At 40.5% G+C, this 22159-nt stretch overlaps 1 protein-coding gene across 1 annotated transcript in view; it reads left to right on the top strand.

Annotated features, from left to right (window-relative positions):
• LOC149288224 (glypican-5-like) overlaps positions 1 to 22159 on the top strand; it is an 80646-nt gene that overhangs the window by 19612 nt on the left and 38875 nt on the right. Inside the window, exons 4-6 of the mRNA XM_089491976.1 lie at positions 9098 to 9225; positions 9598 to 9657; positions 10708 to 10833. Coding sequence (XP_089348102.1) covers positions 9098 to 9225; positions 9598 to 9657; positions 10708 to 10833 — 314 coding nt within the window. The remainder of the gene's footprint in view (positions 1 to 9097; positions 9226 to 9597; positions 9658 to 10707; positions 10834 to 22159) is intronic.

Here is a 22159-nt window from a genome sequence, read left to right on the forward strand (position 1 = left end):
CAAGTTGTCTCCCTAAATTCCTCATTGTGCAGCCATTTGTCTCGATAAGGATAATTGTTACTCAAGCTACACTGTATCTGTAAAACAGCAGGTGGACAATAACAGCTGACCTAGAATTACGACCTTTAATTGCTCTTGACACAAAGAGCCTATTTTTTTACTTGTATTACATCTGAGAAACTTTGGAAGAAAATTGCACTCTTATTCAGGCAGTATAATGTAACTACCCTGTCAAACTGTTGAAATAATATTTAATAATTACCCAACATCCCTCATTACAAATGTGCAGACCTAAGGACTAAACTTAAAGGAAAACTTTACATATAACCTCTCGTTTTGTACACATGCCTAATATGACCCTACTAAGTATGTGCTCCAAAATACAAGTCTAATAGGTACATGATATCTCACAGTATTTCAAGAGCATAGAAACGATTGGACAAGAAGCCATAGTCTACAATTATGGAATCAGAGCTTTAGCTATAATGTAAAAAATATTTCTTCTCTGAGTATATAGTGGATTGCCAAAATAGTTAACTTAATGAGGAAATATAAACATGAATTCAATAGACCAAGTAAAGATTGAGGCCTTATAGGTAAAATAATAAAAGTAAGAATTGGCTGGCTGGATTGGTTCTAATCTGCTCTCAAATTTTGAGTTTCTGTGTAGTATATCATTCATCATGTTGGAATGTTACGAGTTGGAATGTTAAGAGTTAAAAAATAATTTTAGGTATACTGTTTGCTATTATGTTATCCACAATTTAGGGATGCTGAGAAAGCAAATCTGCAAAGTCAGCTTTCTGTGTCTGTCTATAAAAATACAATAGGACGAACTAAACCCCTAAGCTAGCTCATATGCCCGGCCATCTGTTTTCACTTTAGAATTCCTAATGTGCAGGACAGAAAAATGACACCCAGTTCCTATCTCATAGTTGATACACTCACCATCTGAGTTTCTATGTTTTTGGCTTAAAAGTGTCCCATATGTTACACTGTAGGCAGAATGGATATTTAACACCATGACTTGTACAATAATGCAAAGGACGTATAACAAATAAATGGTCCACTGTCACATGTTAGGAGCCTAACGAACCATTACGGTAGTCATCATGGGGATCACTTCAACCAAATTACATGCAGAATGCCAGAGGTGTTTAATAGAAAAATCTGCATAATTTGACTGCCACTCAACCAAGAGAAAGTTTTCAGAAAATGTATTCTGCCACCTGAAAAAATTACCTTGGCATAACGTAACAAGCAGGTCTGCAAGGTTTAATATGCTGAGAAATTCTAGCAAATTTGATTGCTTGTTCACATTAATGAAAGCCTGATTGTCCATAATTATTAACAGAAAACTCTGCTTTAGCGAGACCCAATTTAAAAACACATATTTTGGACACTCACTGATGTCCTTCTTATATAAGAGGCTACATATAAAGTGTTGATTCTCACTAGGGTCACAACAGTTGGATGAACTGGTTACATTTTAGATATGATGACATGAAATAAAAGACTGCGCTATCTTTCCAAAAATACTTTTTCTTAAGTATTAGTTCTCTTTACAAACTCATGCTGGGCAGCCTTCTTCAGATCCAGGAACACATAGAAAGGCAACAGATGGTCCCCAGATAAACAATAAAGAGTTTTGGCAGCCTTCCAAGTTAGCATGATCAAGGTGAATACAACAGCATAAAATCTCAGCAGGGACATCCTATAAAACCTAATGAAACAGGTCTCAAATGCCTACAGAAAAAGGCATAGGATTGAATGCAATAAATGCAGCTAGTGTGAAGCTTTTTTGTAAATCAAAATCTGCACGAAAATATGGATTTCCTACTTACTTCTACATAGGGTTTCAATGTAAAACACATGCCTCATGTTTTGTTCCATACACATCCCAATAAAACATGCAGTAAACAGTATATGATGATATAAGAGAACAAAATACCCTTCTGAAATCCCTTGGAGCCTTCCGCCCCAGATAGTCTATAATATTGCAGATCAAAGATGTATTCTTTTTTTTTTAATACTTTTTATTAGGAAGAGTTTTTTCCTTTTTTTTTTTTTACAACAAACATAGTCATACAAATACTTAAGGCCATGCTCCCCTAAAACCCACTTGACACATTCATGCACATAAACACTCGGACACAAAATACAGAAAATGTATTAATTTTATGAGAAGAACAGTACTACGCACTGATGTTCTCCAATGAAATGGTCTTGTTTTAGATTCAGTATAGCTTTATGCCTACACCATGCATGTTTAATTTCTTATATTATATTAGCCTCTGTAACTTCAATGCATCATGATTACTTATTGGTGGGTTTTAATGAAATAAAGCATGTTTCATATTAATCTCTGTTTTGTTTATTATCCCTGATCTTTGTAAGGATTAGTCATTAAACCTCACTTGCAATATTCACGTTGTGGCTTTCCTAGGTGTTGGTACTTACCACCACTAGTTTAAAGAATGCTTTTACATTCACCTATTGTTTCTAGGACTGCCTTTATTACTGGAGCTGGTATTCTGCCCGAAATACAGCTTGGCACTGTCAGTTTAGGATATGAATAATAAATAGGGTTTTCAGCAAATACATTCTGCGAATGGGAGACTGGGCAGAGAACCCAGCCGTCTGAATAAATGACTGAAAACCAAGCTGACAGAAGCAAAGCCAATTTCAAGTGTTTATATAATAAGTACAAAATATATTTATTTAATGTGATAGAGTAGTATTTATAGAGTGCCAGCACTGCACGCAGAGTTTTGCAAATATGTTAGAAAGGGAAAGTATTATATAATAGAGTCCTGTTTCATCTCCCTCTATCAGTAACCTGCCAAACTAAATTTAAGCACAATCTCCCATTCTCTCATTTCATATGAGGTTCTTTTAATAGAGTAAGATAACTAAAGTACTTTGTGGTTTGGTTGAAGAATTAACCACTCATAAAATATATTCAGGACTGTCTGATGCTAATTTGGTCTTGAAAAACCTCTACAGTAGGGTCCCTGCCACAAACAATTGAAAATGCTTTATATCTCACTAGGTCATTATAAGCTCAGCAATTGTTCTTCATATTTGCCCTCAAGCATTTGCATTTGTGTTCCTTCTCTCTTTAACTAATCCCCTGATTTCCTTGCGATAGGTGGCAGCTACAAGGAGCAACTATGATGTGTGCAAGTCATTGCAAACTTTTAAATATCAAGAGTAGACAAGCACTGCTTTTAGATTACTTTACCTTCAAGGTGTAGCAATGACATTGAGATTTATTCACTAAAGCAGGAGTTTGCAGGCACAATGAACGATTCACATGTCTGATATCCCTATACTTTATGATTCCTGGGGTTGGTGCATGATGCGAGTAGCTTAGTAAAGTTGACTATGACAACAGTAAACAAAACTAACAGTCCCTTTGTACTGGCAACTGATCTGATCACTTGTCTGGTTCCCGATTACAGTAGTTAAATGTAGTTACTTGAAATAACAACAATGTCTGCCAGCTAAGTTTAATACTCACATATATATATACTAGACTTGTGTAGATGTACCAAAAACGATTCCGACAATTTTTTTTTTTAATTTTGGTTCATTTGTTTTTGGACAACAAAATGTGTTTCCTGCACTTTCAGTTTGGACAAAATTCTGTGGTTTTTTTTTACATTTCAGAAACAAAATTTCGTTATCGCTTACCCTCATTCACTCTCTCATTCTCACTAATGCTCTCCCACACACTCACTCTCTCATATTCTCTCACACTCTCATTCACTCTCTATTACACATGGTCTCTGAATATCCGCCTACCTTCTCCGCCAACTGCTTATGTGTCCTGTCTCCTTGCCCCACCTCTTCTTTTGCATCTTCTTGTTCTTCTGTCTTATTTCTTTTTCTGCTGCTCTTGGTGTCTTCTTTCTTTGTCTGCTTCTGAACCTGACCTTCTGGTGAACTTCCACAAAAGGGCAAAAATTTTGCCCAAAAGGGAGAAACTCACCCTTTCACCTGATTGGTGGAATAGAGAGGTACAGAAACGTTTCTCTTTCTCTTACATACATACACATTGCATTCTAAATGCATAGACATTAATATGTAGTTGGTCCCCTTTTGTAGCTATAACAGCTTCCACTCTTCCACACACACACATACATATGTGTCCCTAGGTAACAATAATTAGGTTGTTGCCTAAATATAGTGATCGAGAAAAATGTGGGGTCTTCTGTGTGAGAAATGTTTCCAGACCCCTTGCATTCAGAGCATTAATGGCACTATACCCCAATCAGGGGAGGACTGGCAGCCTAAGGCCTGGGGGGCAAGTCAAGTGAAGTGGCTCCGCCCCCTCGCACTCACCTTTCACCCCTCACGCTGCTCCCATCACTATGCGGCCATCAGACTGCTGGAAACTTATCTAAACGGCCGCTGGGTGCTGATGCCACCTGCCGGAGCTACTTTAAACCCTTTTTTTTAAATTTATTTAATATGCCGGATCGGCTTGCCATATTAAAAATAAATAAATAAAGTATTAAAGTAGCTCCAGCCGGCAGCATCAGCACCCAGCGGCCGTTTAGATTCGATTTCCAACAATCTGATGGCCGCATAGTGATGGGAGCAGCGTGAGGGGTGAAAGGTGACTGCGAGGGGGCGGAGCTTTAACCCCTCACGCTGCTCCCATCACTTGGCGGCCATCGCATACGGCCGCTGGGTGCTGATGCCACCGGCCGGCGCTGCTTTAATACTATTTTTTTCCCATTTAATAGCCGATCCGGCTTGCCATATTAAATTAAAAAAAAAAAGTATTAAAGTAGCGCCGGCCGGCCGGCCGGCGGCATCAGCACCCAGCGGGCGTTTAGATTAGATTTCGGGCGGCCTGGGGGGCAATTGCGCACCTGCCCCCCGGCCCAGCCCGCCCCTGACCCCAATGCACCTGCTGCACTCATGGTATTTCCATTGTTCGATTTTTGCTTTCTAGATCTCATACCACACGTATGAGGAATAACTAAACTAAAGATAGTTCGAGATGTTGTTGATATTTTATGTGCAAATACTTCTAAAACAAACCACTAATAGCATGTGGCAGAAAGGAAAAAATACCACTTTGCTTTGGCAAATATTGTTTGTTAAAAGGCTCCATAAATAGTCTGCAAATGCTTCTGGTAAAATCCCTTCTTATACTTATTTTTTTCAAAATCTTATACTTTTGCAGGTCAGTTTTGTGATCCTAGACCACTAAACCACAGCAAAAAACTCCCCAAAGACATCTAAATTAGAACACGCATTCCTGTGTTGACCCGTGAAAGAGAAAGGAGAAACAAAATAATACCACCAATTTAGAAAGTTCAGAAAAAGCTGCATAGTAAGAAAGGCTTATAAGAAATCTATATCCGTCCCTAATTACCGTATTTGCTTGATTATAAGACGACCCTCATTATAAGACGACCCCCCAAATCTGGGGCGGGGGGGAGACAGGAGGATCCAGGTCCCCTGCAGCTGCGGGGGATCTGGATCTTAGTCGTCTCATAGTCAGACCTATTTGAGGTCTGATATAAGACGACCCCGATTATAAGACGTATATCCTCGTCTTATAATCAAGCAAATATGGTAAATACCTGTAGTTGTCTGATTTTACTTTTTTTTCATATTTGTTATACACTGATGGAGGAATAGCATGTCTGTACATTATGTTCACCCTGTTGAACATCAGTGCGCAGTGCAACCATCACTATAAGAGCAAGTCTGTCATAGATGCGAGGTGCCTAGATTTAGGTTGGGCAGTGCTGCAGGCCTGACGATCAGCTCCCCAGCCACCACTTAAGACCTTCCTCCTCTTTGTCCTCAGAAGAATACATTGTGCTGGATACTAGCTACTACACTGCTCAAAATAATAAAGGGAACACTAAGATTACACATCCTAGATCTGAATGAATGAACTAATCGTATGACATAGTTTCGTCTTTACATAGTTGAATGTGCTGACAACAAAATCACACAAAAATCCTCAATGGAAATCAAATTTATCAACCCATGGAGGTCTGGATATGGAGTCACACAATCAAAATGGAAAACCACACTACAGGCTGATCCAACTTTGATGTAATGTCCTTAAAACAAGTCACAATGAGGCTCAGTAGTGTGTGTGGCCTCCACGTGCCCGTATGACCTCCCTACAACGCCTGGGCATTCTCCTGATGAGGTTGCGGATGGTCTCCTGAGGGATGTCCTCCCAGACGTGGACTAAAGCATCCGCCAACTCCTGGACAGTCTGTGGTGCAACGTGGCATTGGTGGATGGAGCGAGACATGATGTCCCAGATGTGCTCAATCAGATTCAGGTCTGGGCAGCGGGCGGGCCAGTCCATAGCATCAATGCCTTCCTCTTGCAGGAACTGCTGACACACTCCAGCCACATGAGGTCTAGCATTGTCTTGCATTAGGAGGAACCCAGGGCCAACCGCACCAGCATATGGTCTCACAAGGGGTCTGAGGTTCTCATCTCGGTACCTAATGGCAGTCAGGCTACCTCTGGCAAGCACATGGAGGGTTGTGGGGCCCCCCCAAGAAATGCCACCCCACACCATTACTGACCCACCGCCAAACCGGTCATGTTGGAGGATGTTGCAGGCAGCAGAACATTCTCCACGGCGTCTCCAGACTCTGCCACGTCTGTCACATGTGCTCAGTGTGAACCTGCTTTCATCTGTGAAGAGCACAGGGTGCCAGTGGCGAATATGCCAATCCTGGTGTTCTCTGGCAAATGCCAAACGTCCTGCATGGTGTTGGGCTGTAAGCACAACCCCCACCTGTGGACGTCGGGCCCTCATACCACCCTCATGGAGTCTGTTTCTGACCGTTTGAGTGGACACATGCACATTTGTGGCCTGCTGGAGGTCATTTTGCAGGGCTCTTGCAGTGCCCCTCCTGCTCCTCCTTGCACAAAGGCGGAGGTAGCGGTCCTGCTGCTGAGTTGTTGCGCTCCTACGGCCTCCTCCACGTCTCCTGATGTACTGGCCTGTCTCCTGGTAGCGCCTCCATGCTCTGGACACTACGCTGACAGACACAGCAAACCTTCTTGCCACAGCTCGCATTGATGTGCCATCCTGGATGAGCTGCACTACCTGAGCCACTTGTGTGGGTTGTAGACTCCGTCTCATGCTACCACTAGAGTGAAAGCACCGCCAGCATTCAAAAGTGACCAAAACATCAGCCAGGAAGCATAGGAACTGAGAAGTGGTCTGTGGTCACCACCTGCAGAACCACTCCTTTATTGGGGGTGTCTTGCTAATTGCCTATAATTTCCACCTGTTGTCTGTTCCATTTGCACAACAGCATGTGAAATTGATTGTCCATCAGTGTTGCTTCCTGAGTGGACAGTGTGATTTCACAGAAGTGTGATTGACTTCGAGTTGTTTAAGTGTTCCCTTTATTATTTTGAGCAGTGTATATACCTCTGCCAGCTAGTGACAGACCTCAATAGTGTAAATTGTTACAAGGGAGATTTGTGATCTACCCTAAACAGCCCATTGCACAGATGTGCAGCCAACAGTGTGTGACTCTGCTACCAGCACAAGATAAATAGCACACACACTAATTGTGTATTGATAACAGTGTTGTAGGGTTCTATGATATAAGCCTGTGGGTCAGTTCATACCTCGGTACTCTTTGGGTGTGAAGCTCTGTTTCTCTGGCATTCCAGGCATTCTGTCTTCTCCCTATGCACCTTTTCTCCTCCCAACGCACCGTTGCGTTGGGTTTCCACCTCCCTACCCAGTTCCTTTCCACTAAAGGTTCTCTAAGGTTACCCCTGCCCCTGCACAAAGCCACCCCAGAGGAGGGAGAGCTTAAGGTGGTATACTCAAGGAAGTTCCCAAGTATGCTCTTTTGTTCTTTAGGTTACCATGGGTTTGATTTTAATTTACCAGAGACCAGCCTTATATCAACAATAACATTTAAGACATAACATTATTTGGGACCTAACATTATTTTTTTTATTCAATTTCATGTATAACCATTGCAGAAAATGTTTTCCATGCTATCACTAATACAAAAATGGAAACTGGTGACATGTTGGTAGTGGATGAAAGTGGATATGAATACAATGTAAGAATGACACAGTTAGACAAGAAGCTTTGTACCTTTGTGGAAGGCTCTAGCTTATGAATAGACAACGAGAGCTTTTATGCTCGAGGGATTCCAGTAATGTTTATTAAGCCATTGAGGGTTTTCAGCTTATCCTACCCTCATCAGCACTAATAGGTTTTAATAAGGACTCCCTTTTTCAACCATTTATAGAGTTCAATGTGTATGTGCTAAAAGCTTCAAAACTATGGGATTCTTGCATGTCTCGCACTGATTAATCACTATGTTTTCGGCTTCAGTGGAAGAATAAAACAATTGAACACCAAGTCCCCAACATACAGCTTGAATCTAAGCTGTTCTCCTGACAAAATGCTATAGACAAATGTTTGATAAGGGAAAAACCAAAAATTAAGAGTTCAGACTAAGGTGACCAGATTGCTCCTTTTTGTATAACACCTATACACTTGACATATTATTGCGCAGTAATTTTTCTAACTTGTAGAAACTCACTTAAGGGAATTAATTTACACAATTTAAATTGCACTGCAAGGTGGCACATTACATGTTCTGGTCGCTATCTCATAAAATGCATATGTGTCTTGAGAACATGAAACGTATTTAAAGTAAAGGTGGGTGATTGACATACTTGGGTTTGGTCCTGTCCACCCCCACCCAGATCCACCCACTAATTGCCCCAGTCCTGTCCCAATTTACTTTCAATTATTTTGGGTCTACCTTTGCCCTACATGTGGCTAGCTCCACCTACTTCACAAGGACACACCCATTTCCTGTCTCCCATAAGGAGTAGAAGAGGACGAGCTCCAGGGGAGAACCCTGGGATGTCCCCAGTTATGTTGATTGACCAACCTGTGTTCTTTCTCTGTAGGTCTTTCACTGTGCTCCTAGACTAGATCATGGTGCTTATCCTGATTTTTTCATGTAAATTTACATTGTATCTATATATCTCGGTTTCCTTTGTTCTTGTAGTTTTCAGTTAATAATTGTGTTATGTTTACTTCACATTATAGGTGGAGAAGGTATGTGGGGAGCTGCAGGAGAGTCCCAACAATCAGGCTTCAAAGGTCAAACTCCATGTGGATGAGGATGTTGATCATCCTCCAGTAACAAAACTTCCATCTCCTGTTCAAATGAGAAGGTAGTGCAGGTTCACCATGACTCAAGTAACATCCTGTTTTATCATGTGATGTATTTTCCTGGATATAATATATATATATAAATGCATGACAACTGCTTTTTTTTTACTTATTTACCTTTTATATTTCCCCTTAGAGTGATAACATTCTACAAGGGTGTACTGTAAAAAGCTTTGTGCATGAAACACCCCTGCTATGGGTCCTTTTCTGGTCAGAGTAGACCTTTTTTATCTTTGCATGTGCAGAAAACACTTTCATTTAATCAATTGTGTGATGTTTTCCTTTCTTTCTTCTACTCCTTTGCCTGATCTCCTGCTTCCCTCTTCATTATTTTCTTCTGGTTGGTGCTTGTTACTTGACTTTGGGCTCTACAGCTCTCTACCTCTGAAGTCTTCAAAGAATGACAGACCTCGCAGTTTGAAAAGAATCTCTCGGTAAGACAAACACATGCTTGCTGTTTGCTTTCCATTTGTGCATCTCCCATTGGCCCCGTTTCCACTTCTCCTTTCGGAATGTTAGTACACCCCAAACGCCTGCTGTAAGATAACATTTAGTTTGGCTGCCACATTTCAAACTGTTAATGGAACGGCAGATCCAGCTGTGCGATATCAACATGTGTATTTAATTTAACATAAATATATATTATTTTACACATTTGGTCCTTGCAACTCCAGTCTTCCAGGGTTGCTGTGAACTGAGCTCCTTGAGAATGTTGTATGGAAAGATGCGTGGTTTGAGATCTGAGACTGAATTACTACAGAATCAACTTCTACAAAGAAATTTTAGATTATACACCAAAATTGATGAAAATATGTAATTTTAAGACCAATAAGTTATACTTTACAACACATTTAGGAGCACTTTTAACTTTTACAAAGCTTGTACTACATCACACCAATCTGTTGCATGTTAAAAGGCATAATCATTTAATGCCTTTTAACAATAATATTATAACTACATTGGAATTGCAATGATCCCTCACAACAATAATCACCCAATGAGATTGGGTGATTTTCTGACCACCACAGGCTTCTTTGTTAAACTCAATTCTGGCCTACGTTCAGGTCTTAGAGATGTATGCTACATTACTTGAACATTTCAACCCCAGGTATGCATCACTGTACAACTGGAATTTTAGAAGAACCTGAAAGTTAACATGGCCAGTTGCAAAGTAAACGTAGAAATTACATTACAGCTGGGCGTTCATTGGACATTACTACCTGCCCACTAGTTTAAAGCTACTGAGCTAGCACCTGTGTTGCTTGTCGAATAATTTCTGCCTTATTCAAAACAAATGCTTAGCTAAAAACATGTTTTGTGAAAAATCATCTCAGTTTCATCATTGAGATTTAATTTAATCATGTAGTTCCAGAAAACTTCTAAAAGTTATAACCGGGGAGATACAGTTGAAGCTGTTTCATGGTCTACTCTATGTCACGCTCTGATTAAGATTACTTTTTTTTCTAATCCTATTTTGGTTTCAGGGAATTTATCAAGTATATGAAATTGTCAAGGACGTTTTATGCATCCCTGGCAGAGCGTTTGTGTGATGGGGATTTAGCAGTCAGAGATGGGTCCACCTGCTGGAATGGAGAAGATGTAGTGGAAAGGTAATTACTGGATTGTTTTAGTATTTCATTTATTTCATACTAACCTAATTTCACAACTAACCTATGGGAAGTTTGCAGAGTTTGATTTCCTCAAAGTATAAGTATGTTAGGATAAAGATATTCCTTTGCAAATTGCAGAATCATCTCAGAAGAAAGTTTGTTTAGTTTTTTTGAAAATCCTTTACTCAGCACCAACTATTCATTGTTCAGGCCATCAACGGTTTGGGCAGTCGACTCATCAGGGAACAGCTTCAGTGCAACTGAGTATTTGACTGTGGGAACTCTAGGACTTGAATGCTCACCTGCTATAGCAAACCACTTGGAAACTGTAGAGTGAAACTGTAGCCCACGTTATTAAATGTTTGACTAACGGGTCCTTATATACAACGTATATAATTTCACATCAGTTCCTTATGGCAGATCAAGTGCTTTTTATTGGGAAATTCCACCTGCTTACACCATTACATGCTCTGTGCTCATAGCCTACATTTACCATTAACCACCCATGGATAATTTTACTGGTCTAATCAGATCAACAAAGTACAGCTCTTTCAATACTATCTATTTCAAATAGAAACGCTTCATGGGTAAAACAGGTCATTTATTTCCTTATCAATGTGTATACTGAGAGTTATATTCATAGACTTCCCTGTACTAGAGAATTATTTGGTTTCCTAATAATTTATGTATTAATCTATAGTATGAGCAATTAAATTTATATGAGATGGTCTATGCAGATGGTCTATGTACAATCCGTTTGTTTTAACCTCTGTTTTGGACATTTTTTTCTGTTAGAAAAAGTGTAACTGTTACACAGTAATGACTACTTCAAACACTTTCAGTGAACCATATTAAGGAATACACTTATGTGTGATGCAAATGCTTTTCCAGTAGTTTAGTTTGTAACAGAGAAAACACAACACCAATATATATAACTAGCAAAACAAACAAGGTCAGAGGGAACAACAGCCACCCAGAATGTCCAGAGGTCACACCAAGGTTCCAGCTGGTGGTTGGACGGATGACAAATGTCTCTCTGTCCTGTCGAGATAATGCAATAAAATAAGCAGCAACCTATTGTCTCTACTAGTAACTTCAACTAGAACATCCTGAGTATTAAACTCTATTTCACTGGTGGACATGCGGAACCGCTCAAGCTCCCTTATAGTTGTAATTTATATATTTTGACTAACAGTCTCGTTCTTGCTTTAGTATAGTTGACTTTATCTATTTTTTATTTATCTACTTATCTATTTTTTATTAAATGTGTAAGAATATTGCTTGGGCTTTATGTGTATGTGTATATATATATATATATATATATATATATATATATATATATATGTATATATATATATATATATATATATGTATTTATATATATATATATTAGAACTATAGATGCTCATAGTGTGACACTTAAAGATGGTGGAGGTTGGTTTGTTTGGAAAAACACTAGAATTGTAGAAATATAGGAATCATTATGTGTACATAAATTTATTACATGTTAGGAATCTAAGATTTTTTTTTCTTCAAAAAGCGATGTATCTTAAAAAAAAAAAATACTGTTTCTGGACCGTTGTTCATAAGCATCAAACACTGCCATCTAGGGCAGGATATCCGTAATTATAATACGCTTTCAGTTAGTGTTGCATTATTGACCACATTTCACATACACTTGGGTGTGCTTGGCTGACAGATTATTTGATTTTGCCTACATCAGATGTGGTGCCATGACCAGCAATCTCATATGCTGCATCAGTGAACCGCTGTTCATTATAGCAAATCCCTGTTCAGTGAGGGCTGCCCTGATATTAAGGCTGGACTGGCCACCCAGGATAGCAAAAATCTTGGTTGATTGCTGTGATGGAGTGTGTGAGGGAACTGTCGATCACTGGGGCCTCTGGGGAGGACTGAAAGCAAGCCTGCTACCCAGAGATTATGGGACCCTGTCTCCCTGCCCTGGTGAGTAGGACTGTTGTCCTCGCCTGGGACCCGAACTCCCCAGTCTTCAAGTGCACCCCAGTACTGGTTAGTGGGATAGGTGGCTCTTGCCAGCTCCCGTGCATCCACAACTCTAGGCGCGACGGGGCTGTGCTCCCTGACTAAACGTTGCAGGTTCAGTTGGGGTCTGGCCCCAGTTCAGCCTTCTTTTTAAAGGGGAGATATTGACAGAATGACCTGTCCTACAGGGCCCCCAAGGCACTCAGAGATGGCTCCAGCCTGGCTGCCAAACAAGGATAGCACAGGTAGGAATCCATTGTTCAACTAATCACATCAATAGAATTACTGTCAGGGGAATTAAAGGTTGGGTTGTATACATGTTCATTCTTGCTGTACTCAATTGAAGGTAGTTGTGTCTACTTATTGGGTACACATGGCAGGGTTCGAAATTGTGCATGCTGACTGGTGCTGGAAGGGATTTCAGGGACAATAGGAGGATACATCTGGGTGATCTCTGGGAGTGACTACAGCTTTCTTGGTGAACCCGTTACAATTGCCTGCCCATGGTCTAGTCTGGAGGTCAGCCACCTGCTCAGTACAGTCAGAAGCCTCAGAGATACATGGTTGGCCAAGTTCCTCTATCTAGCAGTGGTAACAGCCAGCATGCTAGAGGCAGACTGCAGACAAGATAGTTGCTTTGCTTTGGGGGTGATTCTTTAACTTGTGTCTTTGGAATTTAACAGTTTTTGCGCCACAGTGCAAAACAATGTTTAGAACGTTTTCTTCATTGATGACGCAGAGGGCATTACAACAGCTGCTGTTGAAAGTATTAACACTCACTGGCCACTTTATTAGGTACACATTGCTAGTACCAGGTACCCCCTTTTGCCTTCTGAACTACCTTCATTCTTCATTAAATACTTTCTACAAGGTGCTGGAACATTCCTCAGAGATTTTGGTCCTTATGGACATGATGGCATCACGGAGTTGCTGCAGATTTGTCAGCTGCCATGATGCAAATTTTCCATTCCACCACATCCCAAAGATGCTCTATTGTATTGAGATCTGGTGACTGTGGAGGCCATTGGAGTTAAATGAACTCATTGTCGTGTTCAAGAAACCAGTTTGAGATGATGTGAGTTTTGTGACATGGTGCATTATCAGAAGATGGTTACACAGTGGTCATAAAGGGATGGACATGGTCATCAACAATACTCAACTAGGCTGTTGCGAATGAACAATGTTCAATTGGTACTAAGGGGCCCAATATGTGCCAAGAAAATCCCCCTACACCATTACACCACCAGCAGCCTGAATCGTTGATACAAGGCAGGATGGATCCTTGCTTTAATGTTGTTTACACCAAAGTCTGACCCTGCCATCTGAATGTCGCAACTGGAATGGAGACTCATTAGACCAGGCAATGTTCTAACAGTATTCCATTGTCCAATTTTGGTGACCCTGTGCAAATTGTAGCCTCAGTTTCCTGTTCTAAGCTGAGAGAAGTGGCACCCAATGTGATCTTCTGCTGCTGTAGCCCATCTGCTTCAAGGTTGGACGTGTTGTGCTTTCAGACATGGTATTCTGCTGACCTTGCTTGGTTATTTGAGTGACTGTTGCCTTTGTGTCATCTCGAACCAGTCTGCTCATTCCCCTCTGACCTCTGATATCAACAAGGCATTTTCTTCCACACAACTGCTGCTCACTGGATATTTTCTGTTTTTCAGACCATTCTCTGTAAACCCTAGAGATGATTGTGCCTGAAAATCCTTGTAGATCAACAGTTTCTGAAATACTCAGACCAGCCCGTCTGGCACCAACATCAAAGTCACTTAAATCCCCTTTCTTCCCCATTCTGTTGCTCGATTTGAACTTCAGCAAGTTGTCTTGACCACGCCCACATGCCTAAATGCATTGAGTTGCTGCCATATGATTGGCTGATTAGTTATTTGTGTTAACAAGCAATTGAACAGGTGTACCTAATAAAGTGACCAGTGAGAGTATAAACTAGCTGATAAACATAAGATTTGCAAGATCACATGAACTGGATTTACATTTGACATGTATCTAGCCAGGAAAGGATAATATCCCTTTAAATCTTTTCTTCTGCTATGAAAGAAATATGATTACAATGCAATGCTCAGATTATTCACATAAATACATACTAGTTTTATGAAATGTGGTTCTGAGGAATATGTATGTATTCAGTTATATTATAGATTTGGGTAAAGTGATTTTCACAGAATGAAGGTGAGATGTGGTAATGCTGTCGACATAAAAATTTAGTGTGGCTGGAAGTAGTCAGTGTGTCAGTAGTCATTTGCGTTAGTGTGGCTGGAAGTAGTCAGTGTGATTTTTTTTTTTTCACCATGGCTGATGTTTGAGTTTGTATCAGTCTGGCTGGGAATGGTTAATGTGTTTAAGCTTTTATCAGCATAGCTGAAAGTGGTCAATAGCGTCTGCCCACTAAAGGGATAGTTGAGAGGAGAGTTGTGGGTTTAGTCCCATGGCTTCACTGTACATTACTTTGAGAAACCTGCTAGTGTTGGCAGGCGACTCTATTGGTCGCTGGCAGGGGGCTCATCTGGAATCAACCAATGAAGAACAGCTGCCCTTTCCCATTAATTCTTTACCGCTAACTGTTACAGTATTATACAATTGTTTCCTTCATAGGTTTTTTTTATGAATGAGGGACATCACTTGATTATTCATATATTCATAAAAGTGCCAGAAGTACACCTATGAATCAAAGAAATGTATAACACTGTAACAAAGTGTGGGGATCTAATTTTTCTCCCCTGTGAATCCCCGTTTTAACCCCTGCTACACTAGGCTAGAAAAACATAAATAAAGGAAGAGGAAAAGAAATATGAAGAACGTATGCAAATATTTGCCCCGAAATGAACACAGGAATGGAAAATATTTTTTCCCGAACACGAAGACAAACACAGAGACTTTGCTGGCGCTCAAGCCTATTATATACTATGGATTTGGTACGAATTTTGAAAAGTGGTCTTATCACCACAGCAACCAATTATATCGTTCTACTGTTAGGAGTAATATATTTGTTGATATGTTTAAGAGAAAACCTTTCAAACTTTGTGCCTCTGTAATTGTTTGTACAGTACATAGCCCTTATTGTATCAGATACCCCAGGTCTAAGCTGGTAAATTATGTCAGATACCTCAGGATCTATACTGCCTTGCTATTTTATATCTCCCCAGGATTAAAGTGATTCTTTGTATCAGTATACTAAAAGCCTTAAGGGGCACTGTTTGTACATTTCACCCCATGCCTGGCTTATGTAGTAAAATTGTTGAATGCGGATGGGAAACAAGTTGTTCGATATAGTGGTGTATTGTCTTATATTTTCTTTCTGCATGACAATCCATTCACTTTCTCATGAACCACATTAATGTCCTTCACAGCACAACGATGAGTTCCTGTGGTTACCATGGGACCGAAATTCTTGGCCTACTAATTGCTCGACTAGGAAGTTTTTTCCCATCTCTGCCGTATTGTTGTGTAAATTGAGGCAACAGCTATTTGAATGTAGATGCTGTAAACAAATGCAAGCATAGCGTGAGTACACTAGTGCTAGTACCCCATCAGTAGTAGATCATTTGTTCCTGGAGAAATACTGGTGAAGCTTTAGATGTAATGTAAATTTGTTTTCTTTTACCAAGAAGGTGGTTGTTGATAAATGAAACAGCCTCCAATCACGTTGTAAGGGCTAATACAGTGAGGGAATTTTAAGCATGCACAGGATAGGCATAACTCTACCCTAAATCGAAGATAGGATCAAGGACTGAGTCATTACATCATGAAAAATGGGCAGTCTAGATGGGACTAATTGTTCTTATCTGCCATCAAATTCTGTGTTACTCTTGACAATGCTTGATAATGTGAATTATATCTTTTTTGTGATAAACGGGAATATGACAATAGGGAATGTATGCAGCATGACTGTATGCCATATGCCATGTGCCTTTTAAAATAAAAAAATTGTATGGTCATGATCTTAACAAATCGGGCAGTTAGCCCTAAATAGTGTTGTATCTCTCTTACTTACATACCATTACATTCCTATACAGCTGAAGTCAGATAAACAACTAAAAACATCCAGTAATTTAAAGCAGATCAGGTGACCAAAACATCTGCTCAATTTAAAATAGACCCCCAGACTAACAAGTACTGCAGGCATTAGCCCAGTGTGCCCTACTGCCCTACAATGCTTCAGATCTTGTTTAAGTTACTGCCGTTGGGGTTGACATGATCTTGTATAGCATCAGTGCACTGTGAATTTTTTGTTTTGTTTTTTTAAGTCTGCACATAAATAGTTGCTGGGTATTTTTTTTTTTTTTTAAAACATCTTACTAAAATATTGCCATCCTTTCTGTTTAATTTTAAATAGTAGTCCTTTTGCGACTACCTACAGCTCCATGTAACACAGTAACACACCCTCTGTCAGGATTTTTACTCCTGCATGTTTTTGTATGACCAGGAGAGGGTGCTCCTGTATTATGATCATCAGAGTCTAAGTATGTAAGTACTGTATGTAAGTAAATGCTATTATCATTCACCTGTATACAGACAATACTTTTAATATGTATGTGAACAGTAGGGCAATTAAAGTGCAAACATCCTTAACATCCAGTAATCCATGCCTAAAATTTTAGCTTTAAATTAACTGTTATCCGATTAATTTAGCACATGTAAAAGCTGAGAAAGGTGCTTCATTTAACTCATTGCACACTCACACACATGATGATATTTATGAAAATCGGGTACATTACATTTATTTAAATGTGGAGTGGCAGATGAAGAACGGTGACAGTGTTAAGGATGGTTTGGAGTGGTGAAAGGCAGGAGAGGGGGGAGACCAGCTAGTAGGGAGCTGCAATAGTCCAGATGGGATATCACGAGGGAGTGGATTAATATTTTTCTTGTTTCTTATGTGACATATGGGCAGATTGGGGACATGATTTTCAGGTGAAGGCAGCAGAATTTGGAGAGTGACTGGATGTGGGGGATGAAGAACGTAGCAGAGTCAAAGGGGAAACCAAGGCACCAAACCTGGTCTGTCGGTTGGATAGTGGAGTTGTCAACAGAGATATGTCAGGAATTGTGGAGAGAAGGGATGGCGGGATTACCATGAGCTCAGTCTTGCAGATGTTGAGCTTTAGGTAATGGGATGCAATTCCTGAAAGACAGTCGTTAAGAAGAGTTAGAAGAGAGGAAGGTCAGAAGAGGAAATTACTCCTGTCTGGATTTCAATTTAACAGTTTAATTATATCCATGCATACATAAAATGTGTACCTATTTCTATTACCTAACACAATTTGGCTATGATCTAAAGGGCCTTCAGTAGGTAATACTTAAATGTTTTAAATTTAAGAACTAATTCTTTGGGAAACTACATAGAAAAACAGAAACTGGCTGCAAGAAGAACCTTTTGGCCCCTACAATAACGTGCAATTTCAATAAAACTAATTAAATTCTCATAATTATTTCTCAATTTTTATACCTTTGCACTGAAATTGTTCTTGACAAAGCCAACCATATTTATCATGCTACTTGTTGTCAGGGTTCCACCCTGCCAGCCTGGACTATGCCATAATTATTCATTGTCATGTCTACCATTACTTTCATTACTTACTTGCATTCAGGTGACTGAAGGACAGGGCCAGACCAGGATTTCTCAACTTTATTACCCAAAGAGGCATTACAAAGAGGTCATGGAGATTTGCGTTGCAACAATACAGTCATACAGAAAGCCCTGCACACTTCATCTTATGACCTCCAATTTTGTTGTGAGAATTTAATTAAATTCTTATAATTATTTCTCAATTTTTATACCTTTGCACTGAAATTGTTCTTGACAAAGCCAACCATATTTATCAACCACTTGTTGTCAGGGTTCCACCCTGCCAGCCTGGACTATGCCATAATTATTCATTGTCATGTCTACCCGCAGCCACTAGTGGCCTCTCTTCCCTCTCGGGAGCACACCTTTCTAATTACTTGGGACAGCTGAGCCACTTTACCGGAGTTTATCCCTGCCCTTTTATACATGCTCTGCCCTTCAGTCTGGGCCTTTGCATTTTTGGGTTTTGGTTCCTGTTAGTCTGCTTGCAGCTAAAGCTCTGTGTACTTCGTTCTGATCCCCTATGTATATGACCTTGGCTACGTTCACAATCCTGCTTTGTTTACCAGATCCTGGTGTGTCCCAGACTAACCTACCTGTCCAGCTGTTTCCAAGCCATGTGCCCTGCCACTCTGGTTTCCCCTGTCCTCGCTACAGTTCCCCTGTCCTCGCTACAGTTCCCCTGTCCTCGCTACAGTTCTCCTGTCTTCGCTACAGTTCCCCTGTCTTCGCAACAGTTCCCCTGTCCTCGCTACAGTTCCGCTTTATTCTTTGATTTCATTCCTGCTTTCTGTCTGTTGTGTGCCTGTCTGTACCTACTTACCAGTCATGATGCATCAAGGGGTACAGACAGAGCCCCTGGTATCCTCTGCAACTGGGCTCCTACCCAACCTGCTGGACCGGGTCTTGACACTTGGTCTGAGAGGCAAATGAAAAAAAAATATTAGCAAATAGAAACAGCCATTTCTACATGGTGTCTGTGTCTTAACATTTTATAATACACACTAATGCACACACATACAAACTTTAACATACATACACACTAACACGATACCACACACAATGACATACTTACACACATACACAGCTCTACCATTTTTCTAAGGGGAGTTCAGAAGCATACTTACATACAAAGTAACAAACAGGGGCGTAACTAGACGCCTCAAGGCCCGGGTGCGAGAATCTGTTAAGGGCCCCCCCACCCCCCCTCACACCCCCCCCAAAAAACATGATTTTTACCCAACAATTTTTTTTCAACTAATTCAACAAATTCAATTTACATATTGAATCATATCTGTAAAAAAATCAAAGAAAAAGGGGCGCATGTACAAAGGGCATATGCCAGGGGTGTCCAAGTTTTTTCTGCAGTGGGCCACTTCATCAGAATTGTATACGTGCGCGGGCCGCACTCATTTTTCACTGTGACAAAAAATATGGCCTTTAATAAAATATGCAGATTAAAATAAAGTAAATAACACAAAACCTTTACTCTTCCTCTCACTGATTTCTGGGCCTTGAAAGTTTTGTGACTACAAATTCAGGATTCCCTAGATTTATTGTAGGGATGAACTAAAATGAAAATTCTGGACCAAAACATTCAGGGTTCACTTAGCCAAAACCGAAAATGACCCCCACCTTTAAAAATAATAATAAAAACTCACATGTTTAATAAAAGTAGGTAACACACAATTGGACAAAATTAGCAATATGACTTGGCATGATAGGAGTGTGATTGCTAACAGCAATCACACTCCTATCATACCCAGGCAACCAGTAAATGCTGGTACCTAGGCATGATGGGACTGTGCTCGCTCTGATTGCTGTTAGCAATCACACTCCTATCATGCCAAGTCAGCCAGTACATGCTGGTACAGGGTGGCTGTAAGTGATGTGCAGACCCCATACTGCTGGCAGCATCACTACACAAGGGGGGCAGCTAGCTAGGTTTCAGCATGTACTGGCTGACTTGGCATGATAGGAGTGCGATTGCTAACAGTAGTCACAGTCCCATCATGCCTAGGTTCCAGCACTTACACATCCATCCAGTAAATGCTGGAACCTAGGCATGATGGGACTGTGATTGCTGTTAGCAATCACACTCCTATCATGCCAAGTCAGCCAATACACGCTGGTACAGGGTGGCTGTAAGTGATGTGCAGACCCCATACTGCTGGCAGCATCAATACACAAGGGGGGCAGCTAGCCAAGTTTCAGCATGTACTGGCTGACTTGGCATGATAGGAGTGTGATTGCTAACAGCAATCACAGTCCCATCATGCCTAGGTTCCAGCACTTACACATCCATCCAGTAAATGCTGGAACCTAGGCATTATGGGACTGTGATTGCTGTTAGCAATCACACTCCTATTATGCCAAGTCAGCCAGTACATGCTGGTACAGGGTGGCTGTAAGTGCAGACCCCATACTGCTGGCAGCATCACTACACAAGGGGGGCAGCTGGCCAGGTTTCAGCATGTACTGGCTGACTTGCCATGATAGGAGTGTGATTGCTAACAGCAATCACAGTCCCATCATGCCTAGGTTCCAGCACTTACACATCCATGCTATCACACACACACACACACACACACACACACTCATTTATTCATATAATCATTAATTCACAGATTCATTACCTCAATCACACACACTCATTCAAACACCCTCCCCACCCCCTTACCTGCACTGCAGCTCCTCGATGCCGCTCACAGACTTCAGCAGGGGGCGCGGCCTCCCTCTGCCTTCTCTGCTAAAGCACAGAGGAAGTAGGATGTCACGTGAACTCCGCTTCCTCTGTGCAGTCCAGAAGACCCTCCCACAAGTAAGTAGCAGGGCTTGAGGTGCGGCTCGTGTAAGATTGCGACCCTGGTAGTTCCGCCACTGGTAACAAACTTACACACACATACTCACACGCTAAACATACGTACACACACAGTAACATACTCACACATTGTAACATACACACACAGTAAAACACTTATACACAAAGTAACACACACACACACATACCATTACTTTCATTACTTACTTGCATTCAGGTGACTGAAGGACAGGGCCAGACCAGGATTTCTCAACTTCATTACCCAAAGAGGCATTCCAAAGAGGTCATGGAGATTTGCGTTGCAACAATACAGCCATACAGAAAGCCCTGCACACTTCATCTTATGACCTCCAATTTTGTTGTGAGACTTTAATCTGTGATTAATATAATTATTTATTTATCAGTCAGTGATTGCATCGCTGCATGTTTTATTTGAATACACACTGAGGTGCTCTATGAAGAGCCGCAATTCCATTAAAAATACAGCGGAGGTAATTAAACCACAAAATCCATTGTCTCCTCAATATTTTGTCGTACGGCTCTTCTATTTCAAAAATACACAGTGCAAACATTAAAAAAAAAAACCAGAGCTGTGTCGGTTAACTCTTGGACTGTGAATGTGATTGAAATAGTTGATTTTTGTGTCACTGCACTTTTCCCTATACCGTTACACCTCACAATTTAGAGCAAAGTACTTTATAACAATTGTTATTATGCACTCACAGGCCCCAATACATTACACTGATATTGCAAAGAACTTAAATTAGATATCTGTAATAATTTTAACTATTGCTGCCGGCAACTGTGCTGTTCTGGAAGCATATGAATAGTGTTTGGTTAACACATAAATTTTCCTTTTTATTAGAAAAGTATTACAAAATGATATATGGAGAAAAAACTAATAAAACAGAAAT

The sequence above is a fragment of the Sceloporus occidentalis genome, unplaced genomic scaffold, assembly GCF_023333645.1.
Source record: "Sceloporus occidentalis isolate IW3139 unplaced genomic scaffold, rSceOcc1.0.p SCAF_53, whole genome shotgun sequence".
In the NCBI taxonomy this organism is placed as follows: domain Eukaryota; kingdom Metazoa; phylum Chordata; class Lepidosauria; order Squamata; family Phrynosomatidae; genus Sceloporus; species Sceloporus occidentalis.